The sequence below is a fragment of the Penicillium lagena genome (assembly GCF_028827675.1).
Source record: "Penicillium lagena strain IBT 129212 chromosome Unknown utg000008l_segment0_segment0, whole genome shotgun sequence".
Lineage (NCBI taxonomy): Eukaryota > Fungi > Ascomycota > Eurotiomycetes > Eurotiales > Aspergillaceae > Penicillium > Penicillium lagena.
This window is the reverse complement of record NW_026623229.1, coordinates 1,246,402-1,269,024: the sequence shown is the minus strand read 5'-3', so window position 1 is coordinate 1,269,024 and position 22,623 is coordinate 1,246,402. Positions and strand designations below refer to the sequence as shown.

At 53.8% G+C, this 22,623-nt stretch overlaps 11 protein-coding genes across 11 annotated transcripts; 4 read left to right on the top strand and 7 right to left on the bottom strand.

Moving 5' to 3' along the window:
• Positions 1–283: 283 nt before the first annotated feature.
• Positions 284–2,322, top strand: N7510_011091 (sugar porter family MFS transporter; the record flags this gene model as incomplete). Its single annotated transcript, XM_056983016.1, has 3 exons — positions 284–411; positions 469–1,977; positions 2,040–2,322. The coding sequence occupies 3 exons, from the start codon at positions 284–286 to the stop codon at positions 2,320–2,322; spliced, it is 1,920 nt and encodes a 639-aa protein (XP_056828510.1).
• Positions 2,323–3,427: 1,105 nt separating this feature from the next.
• N7510_011090 (uncharacterized protein) lies at positions 3,428–5,303 on the top strand (the record flags this gene model as incomplete). The annotated part of the gene is made up of 3 exons (XM_056983015.1): positions 3,428–4,469; positions 4,531–4,856; positions 4,911–5,303. 3 exons carry the CDS (start codon positions 3,428–3,430, stop codon positions 5,301–5,303), a joined length of 1,761 nt encoding a protein of 586 aa, XP_056828509.1.
• Positions 5,304–5,918: 615 nt separating this feature from the next.
• N7510_011089 (oligoribonuclease) lies at positions 5,919–6,573 on the top strand (the record flags this gene model as incomplete). The annotated part of the gene is made up of 2 exons (XM_056983014.1): positions 5,919–5,966; positions 6,058–6,573. The coding sequence occupies 2 exons, from the start codon at positions 5,919–5,921 to the stop codon at positions 6,571–6,573; spliced, it is 564 nt and encodes a 187-aa protein (XP_056828508.1).
• Positions 6,574–6,810: 237 nt separating this feature from the next.
• Positions 6,811–8,600, top strand: pgmA (phosphoglucomutase PGM2; the record flags this gene model as incomplete). Its single annotated transcript, XM_056983013.1, has 3 exons — positions 6,811–6,863; positions 6,934–7,235; positions 7,288–8,600. The coding sequence occupies 3 exons, from the start codon at positions 6,811–6,813 to the stop codon at positions 8,598–8,600; spliced, it is 1,668 nt and encodes a 555-aa protein (XP_056828507.1).
• A 178-nt stretch (positions 8,601–8,778) lies between these two features.
• Positions 8,779–10,410, bottom strand: N7510_011087 (Gfo/Idh/MocA family protein; the record flags this gene model as incomplete). The annotated part of the gene is made up of 1 exon (XM_056983012.1): positions 8,779–10,410. One exon carries the CDS (start codon positions 10,408–10,410, stop codon positions 8,779–8,781), a length of 1,632 nt encoding a protein of 543 aa, XP_056828506.1.
• A 370-nt stretch (positions 10,411–10,780) lies between these two features.
• Positions 10,781–12,419, bottom strand: N7510_011086 (uncharacterized protein; the record flags this gene model as incomplete). The annotated part of the gene is made up of 3 exons (XM_056983011.1): positions 10,781–11,412; positions 11,459–12,169; positions 12,230–12,419. The coding sequence occupies 3 exons, from the start codon at positions 12,417–12,419 to the stop codon at positions 10,781–10,783; spliced, it is 1,533 nt and encodes a 510-aa protein (XP_056828505.1).
• Positions 12,420–13,096: 677 nt separating this feature from the next.
• On the bottom strand, positions 13,097–13,621 carry N7510_011085 (DUF1993 domain-containing protein; the record flags this gene model as incomplete). The annotated part of the gene is made up of 1 exon (XM_056983010.1): positions 13,097–13,621. The coding sequence occupies one exon, from the start codon at positions 13,619–13,621 to the stop codon at positions 13,097–13,099; it is 525 nt and encodes a 174-aa protein (XP_056828504.1).
• Positions 13,622–13,914: 293 nt separating this feature from the next.
• Positions 13,915–15,147, bottom strand: N7510_011084 (FAD/NAD(P)-binding domain-containing protein; the record flags this gene model as incomplete). The annotated part of the gene is made up of 1 exon (XM_056983009.1): positions 13,915–15,147. One exon carries the CDS (start codon positions 15,145–15,147, stop codon positions 13,915–13,917), a length of 1,233 nt encoding a protein of 410 aa, XP_056828503.1.
• Positions 15,148–16,087: 940 nt separating this feature from the next.
• N7510_011083 (FAD binding domain protein) lies at positions 16,088–17,269 on the bottom strand (the record flags this gene model as incomplete). The annotated part of the gene is made up of 2 exons (XM_056983008.1): positions 16,088–16,610; positions 16,677–17,269. The coding sequence occupies 2 exons, from the start codon at positions 17,267–17,269 to the stop codon at positions 16,088–16,090; spliced, it is 1,116 nt and encodes a 371-aa protein (XP_056828502.1).
• Positions 17,270–17,857: 588 nt separating this feature from the next.
• On the bottom strand, positions 17,858–19,819 carry N7510_011082 (uncharacterized protein; the record flags this gene model as incomplete). Its single annotated transcript, XM_056983007.1, has 1 exon — positions 17,858–19,819. One exon carries the CDS (start codon positions 19,817–19,819, stop codon positions 17,858–17,860), a length of 1,962 nt encoding a protein of 653 aa, XP_056828501.1.
• A 1,239-nt stretch (positions 19,820–21,058) lies between these two features.
• On the bottom strand, positions 21,059–22,505 carry erg13 (hydroxymethylglutaryl-CoA synthase; the record flags this gene model as incomplete). The annotated part of the gene is made up of 2 exons (XM_056983006.1): positions 21,059–22,284; positions 22,346–22,505. The coding sequence occupies 2 exons, from the start codon at positions 22,503–22,505 to the stop codon at positions 21,059–21,061; spliced, it is 1,386 nt and encodes a 461-aa protein (XP_056828500.1).
• Between the last annotated feature and the right edge of the window lie 118 nt (positions 22,506–22,623).

Below are 22,623 nucleotides of genomic sequence, written 5' to 3'. Positions count from 1 at the left end.
CGGGACAGGCATGGTCACGTAGGGTCTTCGACAATTGCCCTACATTGGCCCAATGAGAGGTAGAGATGGGCCTTGAGAAATGGGCTGGAGTGGGAGAGGAGAGTCCAGAAAGCATAAAAGGACGTGGTCCCCCCCCGGTGAAGTTGGAGATGTTCTTCTAATCACAGGCATTTATTCCCTTCTCAGCAGAGTTAGCTGGCCTTCTCTTCGCTTTGTCACATATCTTTTTATTCTTCTTGCCTGAGACTCTTATTAGACTACCCTGGGGTGGAAGACCATCACCATGTCCAAGCAAGACGAAGTGCAGGTCGAGACGGCCGACTATGCCCCGCCATTCAGCAGTGACTCTGACAGCAAGGGCGAGAAGGGCCACTTCGAGGAAGTGAACCTGCAGAACAATACTTCCGCTAAGTGTGTTTCGATATCTCTCTCCTACTTCTAGCCCTAACTAACGGCCTGCCTTAACAGGATCAAGAACCCGCTGGCCGATCTGAGCAAGAACCAATTGATCTCGGATGTCGAATCGTTCGCCCAGGAGTTCCAACTCGGCGATATCCTACCGGAGCTGAAGAAGGGAGCGCTGGTTGCTCGAGATCCCACTGAGTTCGAGTCGGTACTGGACTTGACCGAGACCGAGCGGACAGCGCTGCAGGATGAAGTGCTTCACAAGTGGCGCCAGCCCAAGGCGCTGTATTTCACCATCGTTCTGTGCTCCATCGGTGCCGCCGTCCAGGGCTGGGACCAGACCGGCTCTAATGGAGCTAACCTTTCTTTCCCCACTGCCTTTGGTATCCCGGACGATAACGGCGCACCAAACGCGGCGCGAAACTCTTGGATCGTCGGTGTCATCAACGCGGCCCCGTATATTGCTAGCGCTTTTCTTGGCTGCTGGCTGTCTGATCCATTGAACCGCATGCTTGGCCGCCGTGGTGTCATTTTTATCGCCGCCATCTTCTGTGTCCTCTCGCCTATTGGCTCTGCATGCACCCAGAACTGGCAACAACTCTTCGGTACCCGTCTTCTCCTCGGCATCGGTATGGGTCTGAAGGCGTCTACTATTCCTATCTTCTGTGCTGAGAACACTCCCGCTTCTATTCGCGGTGGTCTGGTGATGTGCTGGCAGCTGTGGACTGCCTTCGGCATTTTCCTGGGTTTCTGCGCTAATCTTGCCGTTATGAATACCGGTGCTATTTCCTGGCGTCTGCAGCTTGGCTCGGCATTCATTCCCGCTGTGCCCCTCGTCATCGGTGTTTACTTCTGCCCGGAGTCTCCTCGTTGGTACATCCGCCGGGGTGAGATGAACAAGGCGTTCAAGTCGCTCTGCCGCCTTCGCAACACCCCTCTGCAGGCTGCTCGTGATCTCTACTATATCCATGCCCAGATCCAGGTTGAGGCGAGTCTGATTGGAAATACCAACTATGCCAAGCGTTTCGTGGAGCTGTTTACGATCCCCCGTGTTCGTCGCGCGACTCTCGCCTCGTTTACCGTCATGATAGCCCAGCAGATGTGCGGTATCAACATCATTGCCTTCTACTCATCCACCATCTTCCAGCAGGCCAACGCCACCCCCAAGGAAGCTCTGTTTGCCTCCTGGGGCTTTGGCCTGGTGAACTTTCTCTTTGCCTTCCCTGCCGTGTGGACCATCGACACCTTCGGCCGGCGCAACCTGCTTTTGTTCACTTTCCCCCAGATGGCATGGACGCTGCTCGCAGGCGGCTTCTGCTTCTGGATTCCTTCAGACTCCAAAGCACATCTGGGAGCGATTGCCCTGTTTGTCTTCCTATTCGCCGCATTCTACTCTCCCGGCGAAGGTCCCGTACCATTCACCTACTCCGCTGAGGTCTTCCCGCTCTCGCATCGTGAGGTCGGCATGTCGTGGGCCGTGTCTACCTGTCTGGGATGGGCCGCTGTTCTCTCCATTACCTTCCCTCGCATGCTCCAAGTCATGACTCCCACTGGTGCTTTCGGTTTCTATGCGTAAGATCCCCCCTCTTTCCTACAAGGCTTTTGATTTGAACTACACTAACGATTCTTTCCAGTGCCCTCAATGTTACCGCCCTAGTCATGATCTTCTTCTGGGTTCCTGAGACCAAGCAGCGCACCCTGGAAGAGTTGGACTACGTTTTTGCTGTCCCCACCGGAAAGCACATGCGCTACCAGGCGTTCACTTTCTTGCCGTACTGGATCCGACGCTATGTCTTGCGTCAAAAGAATGTCCAGCTGGAGCCTCTGTACCAGTTTGATGAGCATGTCGCGACTGGCGAAGAGTTGGCTGCCGAAGTGCGCAAGCGCAGCGTTGTCTCTGCGAACATGAAGTCGTAGATTGACTTCTGCTGTGAGGATCTGTCTGCAAGACAGTTTGGCACTGGTTTCTCATGCTGTTGTTTTCATGTTTAATTTAGAGATTACGAGTTGGCTTCCGTTCTGCACTTGGAGGGCCTGTGATAATGGGTTATGGAATAATGGTATATATGTGCTTTGGGAAATGTTATTTCATTCCGAAATGAGAATATATCTTTTCTACTGTTTCTTTTCGTCCCAGATGTAGAATCGTGACTCGAATCTCGGCAGGAACAGATCCATGGGATGAGCAAAGGCGCGGTGGAGAATGTGGAGGGGCGATGACGGTGGGGGAGCAATAGTAATACCAACGCCTGCTATTATGATGATGATGATGATAATAATAATAAGAATAGGAGTAACTAACCATGACAGCTACTATATATGATAGTACTGTAATACCGCCAAGTATACCTGCTTCAGTCCAGGTATCAGGATAAGGTGCGTCACGTGGGGTTCGACGTGATCATGTTTTGTTCCTCCTCATCTGCCAAACAACTGATCACCAGCCTCCCCTGCATCACGCTTTTCGTCCGCCCTGACTTGAACAGGGTCACTTTCATGTCCTCATGAACCAACTCCCGTCGTGGGATCGATCGTGCCTCCCGTGACCGGTTTGACCTGACCTGACCTGACCTTTGAATCGCCCCATTGTCAAAACTGCGTGGCTGGAGATCCTTAATAACATCCAACCCCTCCCCTCTCCTACCCGTTGTCTTGGAATCGATCTGTCTACCTATCAACCTGACTCTGCATCCCGCGCCTTGCCGCTCTTCCGTCCCGGAAACCCTCGAGCCTGCAGCTACGGTGGGGTCCAGATACTAGTCCCTGTGGGCTGCCGAACGATCCTCCTAACGAGTCCAAACACACTATCCTGACCGCCTCCCACCTCGAGCCCTGCCCTCGTCCCTCACAATCTGAGAAAAGTCCTCTAGGACCTGAATCCCTCTGACCGCTTGTGTCTCTCTGATCTGCGAACCCGCGCTTTGCTCGGGTGTGGGATAGAGGATAGCCCCCCCTTCTCCGCACCTGACTCGGTCTTTCATTTCTTCACCGTGCGGGATCCAATCCCACCTGGTCGACCGCCATGCCCTGCTTCAAGGGGCTTGCCGTGAGCATCCACACCCCAGATGGGCCGATCTCCGAGTACTCGATCCAGCGACAGTCCCGCGCGTCACGCATAGCATGCTTCATCCCCGTCCCCCCACCCAAGATCCCCGACTCTGCAACAGGCAAGTCGGAGCAATCGACTTTCGCCATCTCCATCACGCTTCTCAATTCGGGCCAGGACGTGCCCTACTCGACGCCCAAGCCAACTCCCGATAACCCCTCCCCGAAACCAAAGGTGGTGGGCGGATTGCCTGGTCAGTCTGGACAGCGGGGACAATATACAGGCACAGTTGCGCCATATCAGGCGTTAACCAACTCGCCCAATGAGACGATCGCCGCCTACATCTATTTCGACGGCAGAAAGAAGGAGGAAGTGGCTACATTGCTCCGGAGGGGCGAGGAGACCTGGGTGAATTCCCGTTGGGTCAGCATCTCCGATTCAGAGGGCGGAGGAATCGCCGAGCGCGAGTTTTTGTTCCGCGAGGTCGGTCTGGAGCGTTGGCTCAACGGCCTAGACCTCGAGGGCAAAGATGCTGCGGCCAAAATCGAACGGCGGCGACAGAAGATGGAGAAACGACGAGCGAAACGGGAATCCGAGGGCCAAACTGCCATGGAAATGGAGGCCACCATCTCCAAGAAGTCCAAGGGTATCATGCGCTACGGCAATGATGAGAAAGCGCCACTCGAAAATGTGTCCGACGAAGATCTCTCTTCTGATTCCGAATCTGACGACGACCCGATCCCCGAGACAGCCGGCCAGATCAAGGTGGCTCTATTCCGGGTGCTAGCGTCCGGAGAGATCAAGCGGGGCGAGTATTCGCCGCAATTCGACGCCAACGACGATGACGAGGAAGGCGGACAGGACAAGAGCGGTGGTGGAGATGCGGATATCGACCATACCACCAGTTTTGCGAAGCCCAAGACTTTGGATCCGAAGACCATCAGCACACAGACGGTTACCGGAATTGACCCCACTGATAAACCCTACGCCATCTTCACTTTCATGTATCGAGGCGAGCGTAAGTTTGGTCACAATCAACCATGCCCTGAAGAATATGATATACTAATGTATTCCTGCAGGCCAACTCCAAAAGATGGGCATTCTGAAAGACCCCAAGGCCCAAGAAACTCCAGCCCTGAAACGCAAATCGCTGCAGGCAGACTTCTCTAATATCGGTCCCCTTAAGCCTGGTGGAGGTGTGGGATTCTTGAACTTCCGAGACCAAGAATCCAGTACGCGAAAGCATAAGAAGGGTGACGATGACATGGATAGTGACGACGACGACACTGACAACCCGATTCTGGGTAAGGCGGATGACGACGAAGCCAAGGATGATGACCAGCATTTGTCTCCGGACGACATCAGACGCCAGGGTGAACTTGCAGAAGGTGTCCGGAAGATCAAAGTACGTCCCACTGACAACTTATGACTTTTCGACCTTTACTGACCATGTCTACAGCTCAAGCGCCAGCACTCGTCCGAGCCTCTTGCAGATAGTGCCGGCAACTCCACTGGCACTCCGGCTTCTGGCACCCCGCCCCCTCCAACCTCTGACCTGGCGACAACACCACCCAAAAGTACAGCCATCACCGAATCTGCTCAGCTTCCTGGTGATCTGCCAGATGGATTCCTTGGGAGTCCGCTGAAGAAACAGCGAGCCAGTGTTTCGCAAGCGGATGAGAACTCCCTGCGCCGGCGAATTGCCGAGTCATCCAACAAGATCAACGACGTTCTTGGGGCTTCTAACACTAACGAGTCCAAGACCCCGAGTGGGAGCTCATTTGGCGAGAGTCTTGGGTCCCAACCACCACCACCTGCTGCTGCGTCGCAGAACCAAGACGAGGAGTTGTGAGTCGAAGTACACCTGGCGTGACGGCGAGGCGTTTTACGTTCTACGCTCTGCACCTGGGCGGCCGCTTATGAGACTGCCCAGATTCTTCTTTTCCCCTCATGACATCTATGGAATCGGAGCCATGTAGTTCGATTGAATGGAGGATTTTGGTTCCCGGGAGGAGCCAGAGGGCTGTTGCTAGAAGATCTCTCCAAATTTTGTGTAATTGGTTGAACAACTGACGGGGGGCTTTCCCCCTTCCTTAAAACCGGGATTGGCGTGTTGTTTATTTTCTTTTTCTCGGCAGTGTTTGTGTTCCGGTGCTGGAGATGCCCCTCGTTTTCGTTGATTTATCTTATGCCCGTCACGCCCACCGAATCTATCTACACTACAGGAATGTTGTTGTTGAGCCATTGTAGTTAGTTGATCATCATTCCTGCAATTGATCCCTGTTTCTCCATGTTTGCAGGACATGCCCGATACCTCCCACCCACCTTGTTTACCTTGACCAGACTCGGCGGGTTGAAGGCTCCTCGTCTCCACCGCTGCCAGACCCGGCTCTTTTCTCCTGCGGGAGACACATCCTGTCGTCCACGGCCATTGACAGAAGCGCCCGCGTGCCGGAGGATCACCACGATGCCGCTGGCCCGTTCATTCGATCCCCTGGTCTGGATCGACTGCGAGGTTCGTTCCCTCATTCCGTAGAACTGCTAGCACCACCGCGCAGTTACCCCCCATGCCATGCGACTTAGACTGATCCCGCAAACCACGCCAGATGACCGGCCTCAACGCCGAAACAGATCAAATCCTCCAGATCTGCTGCTTCATCACCGATGCGCAGCTCCAGCTCGTTGAGCCCGACGGCTTTGAAACGGTCATCCACCAACCGGACTCGGCCCTGGACTCTATGTCGCAGTGGTGCATCGACACCCACGGCCGCACAGGCCTCACCGCTGCCGTGCGCGCCTCGTCCACCACGCCGGACGCTGCAGCCGCCGGCCTCCTTGCCTACATCCAGCGCCATGTGCCCACGCCTCGCACGGCGCTGTTGGCGGGAAATAGCGTCCATGCCGACAAGGCATTCCTGGCCCGTGGGCCCTACGCACAAGTGCTGGAGCACTTGCACTATCGGATTTTGGATGTGAGTACCATCAAGGAGGCGGCCAGGCGGTGGGGTAGTCCGGAGTTGCTGGAGTTGGCGCCGCCGAAGCGAGAGGTGCATTTGGCGAGGGACGATATCCTGGAGAGCATTGCGGAGATGCGGTTTTACCGGGAGAAGCTATTTACTTAGGCGTGTTCCTACGCGGTCTGGACCAGTTGCTGAATGGGCGAGCATTTCCGGATGACCAGGATCCCTCGAATCGGGGTTGTGTTTAGAATGGTAGAATCAACAAATAATCCCTCCGGAACAGTGGAAGTGGGATGATACACACATGACGACGCTGGCTGCCCCACGTGTGTTGATCCTCCCTTCCTCCTTTGTTTCTTGTTTTCCTCTTTCTTTCCTGCTCCCCCCAATCATCTCATCATGTCCGTCCAGACGGTCTCCTTCCAGCCCTTTGCTGACCAGAAACCCGGCACGTACGGCTCCCACTTGCCCCCTAGTTCCATCCAATTCAATCCAGCTAACACCCCGCCCCCCACTCTCTAGCTCTGGTCTCCGCAAGAAGGTCAAGGTCTTCCAGCAGCCCAACTACTCCGAATCCTTCGTCACAAGCACTATCCTGTCCATTCCCGAGGGCGCAGATGGTGCGTTCCTGGTCATCGGCGGTGATGGCCGCTACTACAACGACGTGGTGATCCAGAAGATCGCCAAGATCAGTGCCGCCTACGGTGTTAAGAAGCTGCTGGTCGGCCAGAATGGCATCCTCAGCACTCCTGCGGCCAGCAACCTCATCCGCGTGAGGAAGGCGACTGGTGGAATTCTGCTGACGGCCAGTCACAACCCGGGTGGTAAGTTGGCGAATTGAGCGGGCAAGATCACTTCTGACAGCGGTCATGCTAGGCCCCGATAACGACTTTGGTATCAAGTACAACCTGTCCAACGGCGCTCCAGCCCCAGAGACGGTGACCAACAAGATCTACGAGACCTCCAAGTCCCTCACCTCCTACAAATACGCCGAGATCCCAGAAGTGGACATCTCCAGCATCGGTTCCAAGACCTACGGCCCGCTGGAGGTCGAGGTCGTGCACTCGACCGCCGACTACGTAAACATGATGAAGGAGATCTTCGACTTCGACCTGATCAAGGAGTTTCTCAGCACGCACAAGGACTTCAAGGTGCTGTTCGACGGCATGCACGGAGTGACGGGCCCCTACGGCGTGGACATCTTTGTCAAGGAGCTCGGATTGCCCGCCAGCAGCACGATGAACTGCGTGCCCAAGCCGGACTTTGGTGGTGGCCACCCGGACCCCAATCTCGTGTATGCGCATGAGCTTGTCGAGGCCGTCGACAAGAACGGCGTGCACTTTGGTGCGGCGAGCGATGGCGACGGGGACCGGAACATGATCTATGGCGCCAAGTCGTTCGTCTCGCCCGGCGACAGTCTGGCGATCATTGCGCACCATGCCAAGCTCATCCCCTGGTTCCAGAAGCAGGGCGTGTACGGCCTGGCGCGGTCTATGCCCACCGCGGGTGCTGTGGACCGGGTTGCTCAGGCGCAAGGGCTGGAAAGCTACGAGGTGCCGACGGGCTGGAAGTTCTTCTGCAATCTGTTCGACAACAAGAAGATCTCCATCTGCGGCGAGGAGAGTTTTGGGACGGGCAGCAACCACATCCGCGAGAAGGACGGCGTGTGGGCCATTGTGGCCTGGTTGAACATCATCGCCGGCGTGGCCAAGCAAAAGCCCTCGGAGACTCCCAGCATCGGCTCCATCCAGAACGAGTTCTGGCAGATCTACGGCCGTACCTTCTTCACGCGCTACGACTACGAGAACGTCGATTCCGAAGGCGCCAACAAGGTGGTTGCCACCCTGTCAGATCTGGTCGCCAACCGCGACACCTTTGTCGGGTCGACCATCGCCGGCCGCAAGGTGACGGATGCCGGCAACTTCTCCTACACCGATTTGGACGGTAGCGTTTCTAAGAACCAGGGCTTGTACGTCAAGTTCGACGATGGCAGCCGCATCGTCGTCCGGCTGTCCGGTACGGGTAGCAGCGGCGCCACGATCCGTCTGTACGTCGAGCGCTACGAGAGTGACAAGTCCAAGTTCCACCTCAGTGCCCAGGATTATCTGAGCGAGAACATCGCCATGGCCCTGTCACTGCTCAAGTTCAAGGAATATGTCGGTCGCGAGGAGCCCGATGTCAAGACCTAAGCTGTCTTCCCGCTGGGTGGGATTATGATAATGGACTGATGGTTGATGCGCGAACAAGCTATATGCAACAACCCCATATGCAATAGGTTTTCCTTCTCTAAAGTATGATGGTGTGACAATGCAGTATGCGAGTCAAAGTCTCTCCCAAAAGTCATAGCTCATAGACGTCGTAAACCAGTTACGCCTTCAACGCCGCAGCCGAAGCAGCCAATTTCTGCTCCCACCATTGATTCCACTTGACAACTGTCTCCTCTCTCCTCGCCTCCTCCGCCGCAAAAACAACCGCATGGCTCCGCACCGCTTCTTCTAGCGTACACCCAACAAACCGCGCCTGCGCGGTCTCAACATCCATCCTAGCATTCAGCACCGCATCAACAGCAGCCACGAACTGGCGCGCGAGCCCGTAATCCCCGCCTCCATGGGACTCCTTCTGGTCCTCTGGCGGCGGGGGCACGTCAATCACCCTAGTCTTCGCCGTCGCGAAGTCGTATATGGAAATCGAGCTGCTGTCGTACTCGATCTCGCCACTTGTCCCGTAGACACGTCCTCGACGCTCGCATTGTTTCTCTGTCGGCGCAATCATATGGAATACCGCTGTCTTGGCGAGTCGGTGCGGTGCGGTGTCCTCGTCGTCCCAGGCGATCGTGACAACCTGGTCATCGCAGACATTATTGTCCGCCTCGTAGACACACCGTCCATACCACGGCCGCTCGGCAATTTGCGAGTCTGCCATTGTATTGGGGTCGTAGTCCTCCCGCAATGCTTTCATGAGATGGTCCTCTGCCGCATCGGCGCCTTGCGTGCCGAATACATCCTCGATATCTGGACAAACAATATCAGCCGGCCAGATCCGATCCTTGCCCATCATCGCAAGCCGTTCCGAATAGATACGAGGTGCGCTGTAGTTACAGTGCTGCTCAGCCGGACAAGAAAGACAATTTGTAGCGTTCTGCGCATCGATCGGTTTGCGCGCCCGCTTGAATTGCGTCATGCTGCCAGCGGAAGAGATACTGCGCGGAAAATGCGGCCGCTGCTGACCCGTGGCGCCGCTGGCATCTTCGAGCGACGTAGGCGAGCAGAGAAGCCACAGGATGAAGTCGATGTCGTGGCAGGATTTTGTGAGCAAGGACCCGTCACCGGCTGCCGTTTCACGCCGCCAGTGCCCGCGCACGTAGCTGTGCGAGAAGTGCCACCACCCCACGGGCTCGCAGTGTTCCAGCGAGACGATGTCCCCGATCACGCGCTCTGTGAGGAGGAGTTTGCGCAGAATGATGTTGTGCGGATTGTATCGTAGCACGTGGCCGATGGAGAAGATGGCCGTAGGTGATGTGGCGCGGTGGTCATCGCCTTGCGGTGGTTGCAGGGCGCGGTAGACAGATAGACAGTCGTCCAGCGAGAGGGCGAGCGGTTTCTCACAGAGGACATGGAGCTGGAGGTGCGCGATCGCCTCGATGATCTCAACGTGCGTTTCATCCAGCGTGCAGATGAAGACTCCATCCACGCCGGCGGGGGATGCATCACTTCCCCCATTATCGGCATCAAGGTTCCCAGCTTGCTTCTTCTTCCCCCGCCGCTCATCCTCCCAACGCAGCCAGTCGCGCCAATCCGCAAACTCCTGGCCCTCGCCGGGCGTCCCGTCCTTGCCCCAGATGAAGTTCCGGCCGAACTGGCGCCGTTTATATGCGTGAGGCTCGGCGACGGCATGCACGGTGCCCGGTGTGACGGTGTTGACGGCCTTGGCATAGGCAAGTCCGCGCTGACCGGCGCCGATGATAAGGAAGCGCGGCTGTTTGGGGGGTTTGGGGGTCATTATGGGGGATGGAGTGGGTTGGTTTGAAGTTGAAGAAGAGCAGGGATTATTGTATAATAGTTAGGGCGGGCAGGGATGCGACAGACCCCTCAGAGTGCCGCAACGTTGCATTGATTGCGGGGAGACATCAATCAGCAGCTTCGGGCTGGTGCCGATTGGCGGTAGAGAGGATTATACTAGTTAACCATAGTGCTTGTCTAGTCACTAACTAGGGCTCTAGTAGCAGAGACTAAGATAACACGATTGGGAAGACACTATCTCCTTGCGATCGAATCGGATCGAACTAGTGTAGTGAGAAGACATACACAATAATACATTCCATTTAATGATACAAAGTACAATACAACCTTTATCGATCCATCTCATATTGTCATTTCGGATGCAAGACCTCGTCAACGCACACAGTGTTGTTGCTGCTGTTGTTGCTGCTATTGTTGTTCTTCCGATCGAAAATCTCCGAAACCTCCTCCAACGACCGGCCCTTCGTCTCTGGGAAGAGGAAGTAAACCAGCACAAAAAACATAGACAAGGTCCCAATGTAAAAACAGTAGTATCTCCACTGGAGCGCTGCAAACGCGATGGGGTTGACATATTGGTTGAAGAAGCAGGCAACTGCATCGGTAGTGAGCGTAATAGCAAGGCCCTTGGCCCGTAGCTGAAACGGAAGGATCTCCGCTGGGTAGGCGATGAAAAGCGGCGCATATGCGAGGTCATAAGACCCGAAGAAAAGAAACAGCATCGGGACCACGGCAACGCCTGCCTCGGGAATGTCCCTCTCGGTGAAGAGAGCGGCTACTATGGTTGTGATAGACAGGAAGGTGAACATCATGGCCGTTGCGGTCAGCCACAATACACGTCGGCCGAAGCGCTCCGAGGCAATTGCGCCAGCGATGGCGAGGATGAAGTTCCATATTTGCAAGCTTACGTTGATGGACGCTTGATCTGATGCGTCTGTAATGCCGACTGAGTCCAGGATCGGGGCCAGGTAGAAGGATATAATGCCTGTAAACCATCAGAGATGAAAAATCAGAAAGAAAGATAACTATACCGTTTCCTACCCACTCTTGCATAATCCCTACCAACACGCAAATTGAGAGGCGATGGATATCACCCCGGGTGGAAACGAATGAGCTCCAGCTTCTGGCTCTGATGCCCATCTCCGCTCCTATACTGCTGCATATCTGCTGGTATTCATGCTGAACCAATTCATCATCTTTATCCCCGTTCGCGTGGTACTTTGCCAGCATATCCAGAGCTTCCTCTTTCCTGTTTTTCGAAACGAGCCACCTCGGACTCTCGGGAACGAAATACAGTCCCAGCAACTGGACTGTTGGATAAAATGTCTGCAGGATACACGGAATCCGCCATGACCAACTGTTTGTTATAGGCAGCGTGCCAAATATAACAGAAGCCGAGATAATCGCTCCAAAGCTCCAGCAGGCGTTATAAATAGCTGTGAATGTCTGCCGATGCCGCGGGTGTGCAATTTCGGTGGTCAATAGTGGCGCTGCTGTTTGCGAGATACCCACGCCGACGCCGGCTAGGACTCGCGTGCCGAAGAAGACCCAGTGGTGTGTGATGAGCACTTGCACGAGAGTTGCGGTTATAACAAGGACGGAACCGAAGAAGACGCATATTTTCCGGCCATGGATATCGGCTACATATGATGCGGGGACAAATGATATAATGGCGCCCAGGGAGAGAGAGGCAATGATGAGGCCGAGAACACTTTCCTTGAGGCCACCGATAAGTGTTTCAACTGTTGAGAAATAGTCATATCAGTATTTGAAACAGCCAAAAGGATGGATGCTGTTCTTACATTCAGGCAGAACAAGCAACCCATTAATCAAACTCGATGTATACCCCGTGGCAGCGGACGATGAAAGCATAAACACAATCCCCAGATTCAATCTCCTCAATCCTTTATCCTTAATCCAGTTTTTGTGCGTATTGTTGGAAAGACGTTTATACGTCTCCGTCGGAGAGTCCAACTCTGTCTTTTGGCCCATAGTGTATCGTTATGCAATGCGATTGTAGCCCTCCACGACCTCGTGGGCAACAGATCACGCGTAACGAATGAGGCAAGCTCAAGACAGCTTGATAGTGTCAAGCTTTATAGGAGATAGCTCTCTTCCCCATGGCGCTGGACAACAAGGGATTATTATCCACATTCTTGGCATTGGTCGCCTGTGAAGAACGGGGACTGGGGTGGTCATTGGATGGAGAGGCTGAGAATGAAGGGAGGAATGCCTAATTTCATGGCTCACAATGTGATTTGAGGTGTCTGGGATAAGAAGGTTCTGTCCAGTAGTTTACTGTGAGTACTATGAACTGGCGGGGCGGGTGACCTTGTCTGTCAACATTTGCTGCCGGATAGGTATCAGAAATGAGAAGCGAATAAGGTTGGAATGTACCAAAGCTAAGAATTAAAATATATACAGTGTGATTCGATAAGTAGTGGTGTCTATCACAAGTTCAGCAAGAGTTACCTTTTATCTCACTTTGGATGAATCAAATGTAATGTTATTGGTAAGGTAAAATTCTTGAAGTGTCGGGTCCTTCGTTGGTTTATCAACAACTCCATCCATCCAAGCACATTGAGACTCGCAACACAGAGCATATGTAAACTGACTTCACATGAGAAAGCACAGGTTGCCAACATGCCACGAGATGAATGACATCGCAATCAAGGCCCGCTTTTGTTCGTGGTATATGGGGCCAGGAAGGACCTTAAATAATCCCGCTTTCCTAACGGCACCCCTTCCTTTCGAAGGATAGCATACGCCATGTTAAGATGGAAAAAAATGTTCGGCACAGTCATCCCATGAGCGTAAGCGGCGCCAGTCAAATCGACTTCCGCCGAGCCCAGTTGAGTAGTTTTGACTTGCTCGGCGTGCTTATTGACATTGTCTTTGTCGACCTCTGATAGGCTTTTCAGGACCTTATCGATGCGTTGGTGCATTTCGGCGTACGAGGAAAAGTTGTCCTCAAAGACAGTTGGCTCGCGACCAGTCAGCCTCGCAGTCATTCTTTCCGCCATTTGAGTGGCTATGTAGACTTGAAAGGTCAAGGGTTTCATGTCGTCGTACAAACGAGCTGCGAGCAGAGAGTTGGCATTAGGGCTCTCCTCGGCTTTGCGGAGAATGTGTGCCAGTGTCTCCAGGGCGCTCTTCGCCGTGCGAATCGTTCCGTCGTATAGTGAGTCGCTCATGTTGGTAAGATTGACAGTTAGAGAGCAGAGAACAAAATGCGGCGATCCAAGTGAACTACATGTATTTATACATCTCGTGGACCTGTCGGGTGGGATTACCAAGCAACCCCGCGTCCGCTGTTTAGAGGGAAACCGAGTGTAAGACAACCGCGGGGTATCAGCACAACATAGTCGGCGAAGATAGTCCGTGGCGATGTACCCGGGAATCATAGAATTGAATTATTCTGATCATTACTAAATTTATAGTTGTCACATTCTGTCTTTGAGACCATCTTAGATAGACCGTTGCCGCTCTACTGTTCTGCCGCCTTGAGGGCTGGATAATCGGGCAACTGCCACCCCCCGTCTCTCTCATTCATAAACCTGGAGAGCAACTCTGGGATTCGAAGGAAACACAGGGTCTGGAAGATAAAGCGAAGGATCGCAATTCCCCACCATGTGTCCGGCATGCCCAGCCTCAACAAGAAGGGATGCACTTGTTGGACCTCTTTCACAAACGGCCGCAAGATTTTGTCATACTCTGCAAAAGCTTGGGGAAAATCATCGCTGTGTTGACTGATCTCCCCAGCCAAGACGTAGGCACCGACTAGAGCAGCGGAGGTGCCCATGCCGCTGAAAGGCGATGGGCAGTGTGCAGCATCCCCGAGGAGGACAACGCGACCTTTGGACCATGTCTCGGTGTGTACCTGGACCACTTCCTGGCAGTACCAATTGTCCGTTGTTTTCATCCCTTCCAAGAACCGGTCAATTTGCCATCCTGCATTGCGGAATCGCTGCGTCCAAAACGCCTTTTGCTTATCCACAGAGGCTCTGTGGATGCTTGATATTTCTGGAGAGCTATCCCGGAGGTAACACAAAACTTGGGTTTCCGTTGGACTGTGACTTCGGCGCATGACCATCCGGCCTCCAGGAGAGTTGTATACGTTCATCATATTATTGTCTCCCTCAAGGCGTGGGATGAACCAGTAAGCGACGTGGGTCCCAAACTTGAAGTAAGGATCGGGGGTACCCGGTGGCAGGATCGCTTTTCGAATCCGCGATCCTTGACCATCTGCACCTACGAGGAGATCAAATGTGTCCGACGAGCCGTCGGAGAAGGTTACGGTGACTTGCTGGTCATCTTGCTCAAAATGATCGACGGTTTTCCCGAAGATATACTCCACATTATCTTTTGTTGCTGCGTAGAGGATGCGCACAAGGTCTCCGCGCATAAGCTCGTATTCCGATGTGAGGGACTGCGCACCCTGGCCCGACTTGTTGGCCATAATCTGTGCTATAGCATTACCATGGGAGTCCAACATGGCCGCGCCTGCTTCGTCCACTAGAATGCCGCGGATGGCCTCGAGTAGTCCCATGCGCTTGACAGCTTCGATGCCTGCACCACGCAGGTCAATTTGCGAACCGGCCGCTCTGAGAATCGGAAAGCGCTCTATAACAGTGACTTGGTGGCCACTGCGATTGAGCCAGTAAGCCAGTGCGGGTCCTGCACAACCACCGCCGCAAATGAGGACTTTCAAGGGAGCCATCGGGTAGAGGTTGATTTTCTGTGGGAAGATATGAGTAAAGAAGAACGAGCAAACTATTTACTGGATGGCTGGAAAAGCGTGAGACAGGCCGTATCAATTCAGAGTCATACGTGGCTCTGGCCGCTAAGCCTTTTAGGCCTCCCATTAATCGTCACCTAGCGCTGTACCCGCAGCCATCTGCATAGAACCCTCACTCATCCTCACTCCCACGTCTTTCTAAAGAGGTATATCGATTCCCTAACCCACAAAATCCCTCACACTGCCCTCCCACCTCCCTTTTCATCCCAAGCACCTCCTCCAGCCCCCACGCTACTCTTTCCGCGCCGACTCTCGCGCCCTCGAGATTCGGTGCCGCAGGACCCAACCGTAGAGACGCAAGCCGTCCAGTCATAAACAGCGGCACATCGTCTCTCCACATGAGATCCTCTGTCAGACAGGGCAGACCGCCCTTGACTTCTATGGGATACTGCTCATTCATGTGGCTGAGGAGCGGCATCTCGCCAACGTCTGCGCGTGCACCGGTTGCAAAGTAAATGTAGTCAATTGGTGGGAGGTCGGGAATTGGTGGATCAGTGGCCAATGCCCAGGTCTGTGTTGCTGGGTTATATTTATGTGTGCGGATAACGGTGCGCGGGTGGAGGGGGCGCGGTGGTGCGCGGCATGACGCTTGAGGATTTTCATGTAGCGTGGTGTGATGCTGCCTCCATTGCGGGCAGATTGGATCATTTCGAGGCGTTCTAATAAGCCAAGTAAAGTAAGATCTGTGCTTTGATGATGGGATTAGAGAGTTAGGGCTATCCTACCTTCATCAGTGTCCGCAGACCAGAATGCCGCTTTCTCCCAGTTCTTGAACTTGCCCACCCAGGGAAGGCTGAAATCAAAATGTTTGACTGTACAATCATGTTATAGAAGCATTGCGTTATAAAGATCGTAGAGATGCTCACTCACCCTTCAGTTCTGACCGCATGAGAAGCCACACCTTGGTAACCCCCCTCCGAACAGCCATATCTACAATCTGCGCTGATGACAACCCGCCACCAACAACCAAGATGTTCGTCTCCTGTTGCCGCTGGATTTTGGTCCGAAGGTTTTCGGGAAACGAGCGGATCTCCATACTGTGACAGCACGCGTTCGCGCCCTCTTCCTCGCTGGATGGCCTCCATGGAAAGATCTTCGCGACATCTGCACCTCCTGCTCCGATGGCGAGCACGACCGCCTTGCTGAAGAATTTTTCGCCTGTCGACGTGGTGATGGTGAAGATCTTTGAGTTGGATACAGGCACATCTGCCTTCTCGGGGAGATAGTCGTACTCAAGCTCCGTCACTTCACGCCGCAAGATCTGGCCCGGTTTGTCCAGACCATACCGCTCAATGATAGAAGAGTTGTAATCGAAGAAAAGATTGGTCGATGGAGAGAAGTAGTCTTTGCGATCTCGCTCATCTATCTCAACTCCACTGATTGTTCTGCAGAACAGAGTCCAGTGAGTAACGAGCACTTATTCCGCAAAAAAAAAAAAAAAGCACACTCACTGCGATCTTCCTCCCTGCCTTCTCTTCTTCTTTTTATGCTTGCTCATCTCCTTCCCAACACATCCCGGAATCTCCCACAGGTCGTGCTCTCTACCTACCTCCTGGGTATACGCGAGCATCCCATCACGATCCCCAGGGTCAACGTGGAAGAACATGGGACTGCGTAACTGTTTAATTTCCAGCGCGCGGAATAGATTCGACCATCTATGCATCCACTCATCACCAGATCCATCAATTACAAGCGTCGAGATTGACTCGGTAACCGTGGAAGACGAAACCGATGATAACGACGGCACAGAAGATGCCGATTCCGAAGACTCACGTCGGGCTCGAGAGTTTTTTCGAGCAGGTAAGTGGCCACCATTCCATTTCTCGGCCTGCACGCCATTGATCTTACTTTTCCTGCCTTGCACAAGGCTCATTCTTCCACTGTGCTTCTTGATCCAGTGGTAGCGCTGGTGTTCTTCGTCTGTGAACATAGCAGAAGGTGTTTCTTCTTGCAAGCGGGCGGCGACAGCCAGACCACATGGTCCGGCACCTATGATGATCACGTCTTGGATTTCGGAGTCTGGGTGGTTGGCGTTGGTTGACATGTTGTAGTTTGATTTGCATAGGATAGACACAATTGGTTAGGGCTAGAAGAAAATAAGAGCTACATTTAGAGAAAGTATGGCAATGTTCGTTATATAGTCATGGGAATATGTTGGTGGATCTGAGCTGTGTTGCAATGGCCTCATCCCAATGATCAGGTTGGCTATCGAGGTACTCCTTCCCCAAGGTCCCTACCTTGATAATATCCGGGAAAGGAAAGGCTTTGCTATAGTATCCTGTCGATCTGCAGGGGTCCTTACTATGAGTGGGCCCTTGGAGCTGTCAGAGTTGAGGACCTTGAGGAAGTTGATCGCTTGGGCCTGATTCACATTCCATATGACCTGAGTAGAATAGAAGAACATTAACCTGTCTCTTATAGAAAATATAGTAAAAAAATTACATTACTATCGAAATGAAAAAGGGGGAATATAAAGAACAAAACAGCAAAAAAGGAAGCAAGCCACCACGCCCAGCTCCAAACCCCCCAAAAAAACCAACCGAAATGAAAATAAACAAGCAGACCATCAAGATCGCATCGTTAAACACACAAACACCAGAAACACCCACCCTTTATGACTCCATATAGACACCTATTTATGCCACCGCTTATTCTTCGCCGAGGCCGTCCTCGACTTCGCAGCTCCGCCACCTTCACGACGGTGCCAAGCATCCTGCGGCCAGACCCAGCCGCGGACACGCTTAGCATCTCGCTGCTCGCCGATTTGAGGCTGGGGAATCCATTTGTCTTTTAGTTCGGGGAGGATACGCTGGCGGGTGAGCGCGCCGGGACCACCGACATTGAGGTGTGCGGATGGTTGATTCGGGAGAGGAACAGATTTGGAAAGCATGAGCAGGAAATACAGCGCTAGACTCGCTGTCATAGGACCGGTCAGGTTGTTATCCGTTGTGATCCTAAGTTCCGGGACAGGTGATGAACGGCGGGGTCGAGAAGATGAAGATGAGGACGAAGACGACGATGAGGATGAGTATGACCGGGCACTGATGGGAGTTGCCAGAGGCGGGCCATCTTTTGCAACGTCGCCAGCAGTAGTCTTCAATGGGATCGGGGAGGAAATCTCCAAGTAGCCAAAATAGGGCACGTCGTCTCCGTCATCACAACCAGCGCGCACACAGACAAGTTCGATCTCCGTCATTATGAACCCATAGCGACACGAATGCTCGCGCATACAGCGTTGCAGATGCGCGAGACCATTCAAGTACTCGACGCGCCGGTGCGGTGCCTCATTGCGCATCCCCGAGTTCCACCGACCGAAGCTCTTGACAATACCGACAAGCCGGCCGCGGGTCAATCCCGCGCTTGTGCAATCCGTGTCGGAGGCGTAGTTTGCCAGGAAATGAGGGTGTCCTTGATTCCTGTTGCCTGTGCTGCGCACATCCGGCGCTGCGTAGAGTTGGAGGTGATCGGGTCCTTGGGAAACTGCCAGAGCGGCATTAATCCGTGGAGCGTAGAGGTCTAGAAGTAGATTGACTAACGCAGGCTCGGACTCTGGATCCAATCGTGTGGGAGCCACGCAAACAGGAGGAGTGAGCATGGCAGAGATTTCTGTCTTCATGAGATTGGGCAGTCTTGGAATTGAATCGAAGGTCGCCAGGGAAAAAGAAGCCCAGCTGCGCAGGTTGCGGATATCCCACCAGAAATAATCGTGCATACCGCGGGTAGGAACAACGTTTACGTTGCGGACTAGATTGATTGCTTGGGTTGGGGACGTCAGGTAGGAGTGTAGGTTTGTGGACAACGATGCCGTGTCTTCTCGAGGACTGACTAGAGTTACTGGCGACGTCTGCGCGCTTGAAGCCTGGCTGTAGTTGTACCGAGGACTCTGTACTACCAATGGCACCTGCGGGCATCCAGGAATATGCTGGGACAATTCAATTGTCGGTCGTTGCGGATATGGAGGATAAACAACTACCTGGGGAGTCACTGGAGTCACCGGTGTGGTTGGAGTAGTTTGCGATTGCATCTGCCCCACACACTTGGGCAGCTGCCGGTAGGTGGGATAGCCAAATCGTCTTAGGATATCGGCGTCGATACTGGGGGTAGACACCGAGCGCGAGTGCGATCCACCTGCTTTGCGTTTGGGTGGTGCGGTGATGGTCACTGGAGACGACAAGGCAGAGACGCTACGCTGTCCTGCTGAGTACGCTGGTGAGATAGGCGACACTAAAGTCAGTCCTTCACCGGGATCGATCCTGTTCCGCGGCACAGAAGGTCGACTTGAAGGGTAAGGGACAAAACCCGGTGGGTTGCGGGTATTTGACAGAACCCGGCGATGGCGTAGAGGTCCCCCGGCCGACATGGGCTCGACCACGACGTCCTGAGGACGGATCTTTGGGAGAAGGGCTGGGCCATGGTGATGCCGGGTAGGTGAGGTGCCGGGGCTTGTGTTGCCGGTCATTGTTGACCATGGCGAGGACTCAGATGAATAGATAGAAGAGCCAGATGCGTTGCGACTATGACCAGTGGTCAGATACTCCTCGAGAGGGACACCCGGTGGAGTGGTCGGCTGGTAGCGAGCGTATGCCAGAGACATGTTTTCAATAAAGAAGGCCGATAGTTCTTAGAGGACTATGGCAAAGAAGAAAGTAAACGAAGGTTAAGATGATTCTTAAAGACCGAAAGGTCTATCAAATGCGAACACTTGGAAAGGTCAAGGACATGATCCAGAAGGGGAAAATCTAGAGATTAAATGTTCATCGACAAGAAACCCCAAACAGGCCAGGGACGACAGATAGATATAAAAAAGGATCGAAGACAGCGGATCCGCACAACATGAAACATGGAGAGAGGCTCCATGGCGACGCCAACGGAGCCTCCCGCTTCTTTTTTTGGACTGAGTATGCTAGTTTCCGATCCGAGGCGTGAACACACTCCATAGTAAACAAGGCGAAACTGCCGAAGCAGCCCCTTGTGCCTGAGGGTCGCGCGACAGGAGACTGAAACGCCCGCCGATGGGTGTTTCAGAGGATAGTCGCGCGTTAAGATGTTGCTTTATTTGGCCTTAGCCTGGGTTTTGCTTCGACAATCTTTCTTCACATCCTTGATTGGGAATAGATCGATGCAGAGGCCATGAACGATTCTAAATTCAGCAACACTTAGCTCCCTTTTCCCAGGTAATTAGCGGCGATGTGGAGGGAAAGAGTGATACTGCTATGCCTCAGGTATCGCCGCCGTGGGCGGTTCGGGAGTGTCGGGAGGGATAAAAATAGCCATTTGATTCCTGGAGGTGCGTGGATGGAAGCAATAGGTAGCATCTTATCTCCATGGCAGTCGAGTGACTTCGTTCGGCGCCATAATGCGACGGCAACTAAGTGTGATGTCCACTGCCCGGCGGCTACAGAGTGTGTCGAGTACGCGCCGGGCTCGGCGTCACGCACAGTGGTGGTGTGGGCGATTTCCTGAAACGAACCAAAATGCCCATAATTAGCATGAATTAATCTGTCGATCAATGCCGATGTGAGCAAAAAGGGGGGGGGATTGGTGCAGAAAGTGTGGACGCGCATTTTTCCCCATTGGCGCCCTCGTGGTGTTTCAGAGCCAGATCACGTCAGAGAGCAATAATAGTTATTATTTCATAGCATTAATCATTTCGAGTAGACTGGACAAAGGAAAAAAAAAATAACAAATAATAAGCAAGGTCCGTTTCAGCCGGATCCTCGCGCTGGTCTATACATAGATCGTGCCACAGAAACGCTTGGGGGAATCTAGGATGAACGGTCTAAACAGGGGTCATGTCCAAACGGGGAAGAGGGGAATGTGAGGGAATTTTTCTTTATGCCTTGATCTCGTATTTGCGGCGGAACATGTCGTCCACCTCAGTGAGGTAGTAGGCTCCCGACTGGAGAGTCTCGGTGCTGCCGGTGGGCTTGAAGTTCTTCTGCAGGTGGGCATGCTCGCGCAGCTGGCACATCTCATCGTAGGCCTTGGGCTCCAAGACGGTGCGGGCATCCAACCGGTTGTGCAGGTCCAGCTTCTCAACCAGAGGGGAGACATCACCGACAATCTTGGCGCTGAACATAGAGCTGGCAAGACCGCTGCCGTAGCTGAACAAACCGATGCGCTTGGGCTCGCTGGGGTCGAACTTGACGTTGCTGAGCAAAGCGGCCAGACCGGCGTAGACGGTGGCCGTGTACATGTTGCCACACTGGGTGGCCACCTGCAGACCGGGCTGCACACGCTCGGCAAAGCGCTTCTTGGTCAGGCCCATGAAGGTCTTCTCGACGATCTTGTCGGAGAGGGACTTCTCGTAGTCCATATCGCGCAGCTCCGGAGCAACCTCGCCGAACGCGGCGTGGATAGGGTTGTTCACGTAGTCATTGTAAAGCATGCGGCCATACGATTTCTGGACCAGCTTGCAGGTCGGGGCGTGGTACAGAATGTAGTCGAAGCGGTCCAACGGAGTCTTGGACTCGTCGGCAACGCCGTTGGTGCCGTTGGTGCCGTTCTGGAGCTGCGCCTTGAGGACCTTCTCGCGCGCGTCGTAGGCCTTGTAGCAGTTATCGACGGCCTCGGTGTAGCACTTGAGCGAGAAATGGCCGTCCACAACGGGGTACTCGCTGGTGAGGTCAGGCTTATAGAAATCGTAGGCGTGAGTGAGGTACGAGCCGCGCAGGCCGGGCTCGAAAACAATTGGGGCGTCAGGGCCGATGAGCATGGCCACACAACCAGCACCACCGGTAGGGCGAGCGGCACCCTTGGCGTACAGGGCAATATCACCACAGACAACCACGGCATCACGGCCGTCCCAGGCCGAGGACTCGAGCCAGTTGATGCTGTTGAAGACGGCGTTGGTGCCACCGTAGCAAGCGTTGACGCTGTCGACACCCTCAATGTTGGTGTTGCCGTGGGGAGCAAACAGCTGCATGAGAACGGTCTTGACCGACTTTGACTTGTCCAGCAGAGTCTCGGTGCCGACCTCGAGGCGGCCAACGGACTTGGGGTCGATGTTGTACTTGTTCATGAGGGAGGAGAGGGTGGTCAGGGCCATGGAGTAGATGTCTAGATTTCACCTGTTAGTACTCTGTTGGCTGTTTCACACCAAATTCCACGACTAGCATACCCTCGCGGTCATCACAGAAGCTCATCTTGGTCTGGCCGAGACCAATCGTGTACTTGCCCGCAGCCACACCGTCGTATTTCTCCAGCTCGGCCTGGTCGACGCATTGGGAGGGGAAGTAGACCTCGATGGCCTTGATGCCGATGTTCTGGGGGCGAGACATGATTAGAGGGGAATTTGCACGAGGAGAAAAAAAAATCGAACTGGGGGAGAAGAAGCCGGGTCAGGGGAGGCAATCCGCATCAATAAAAAGGAGTTGTGTACTCGGATCTACACTGTAC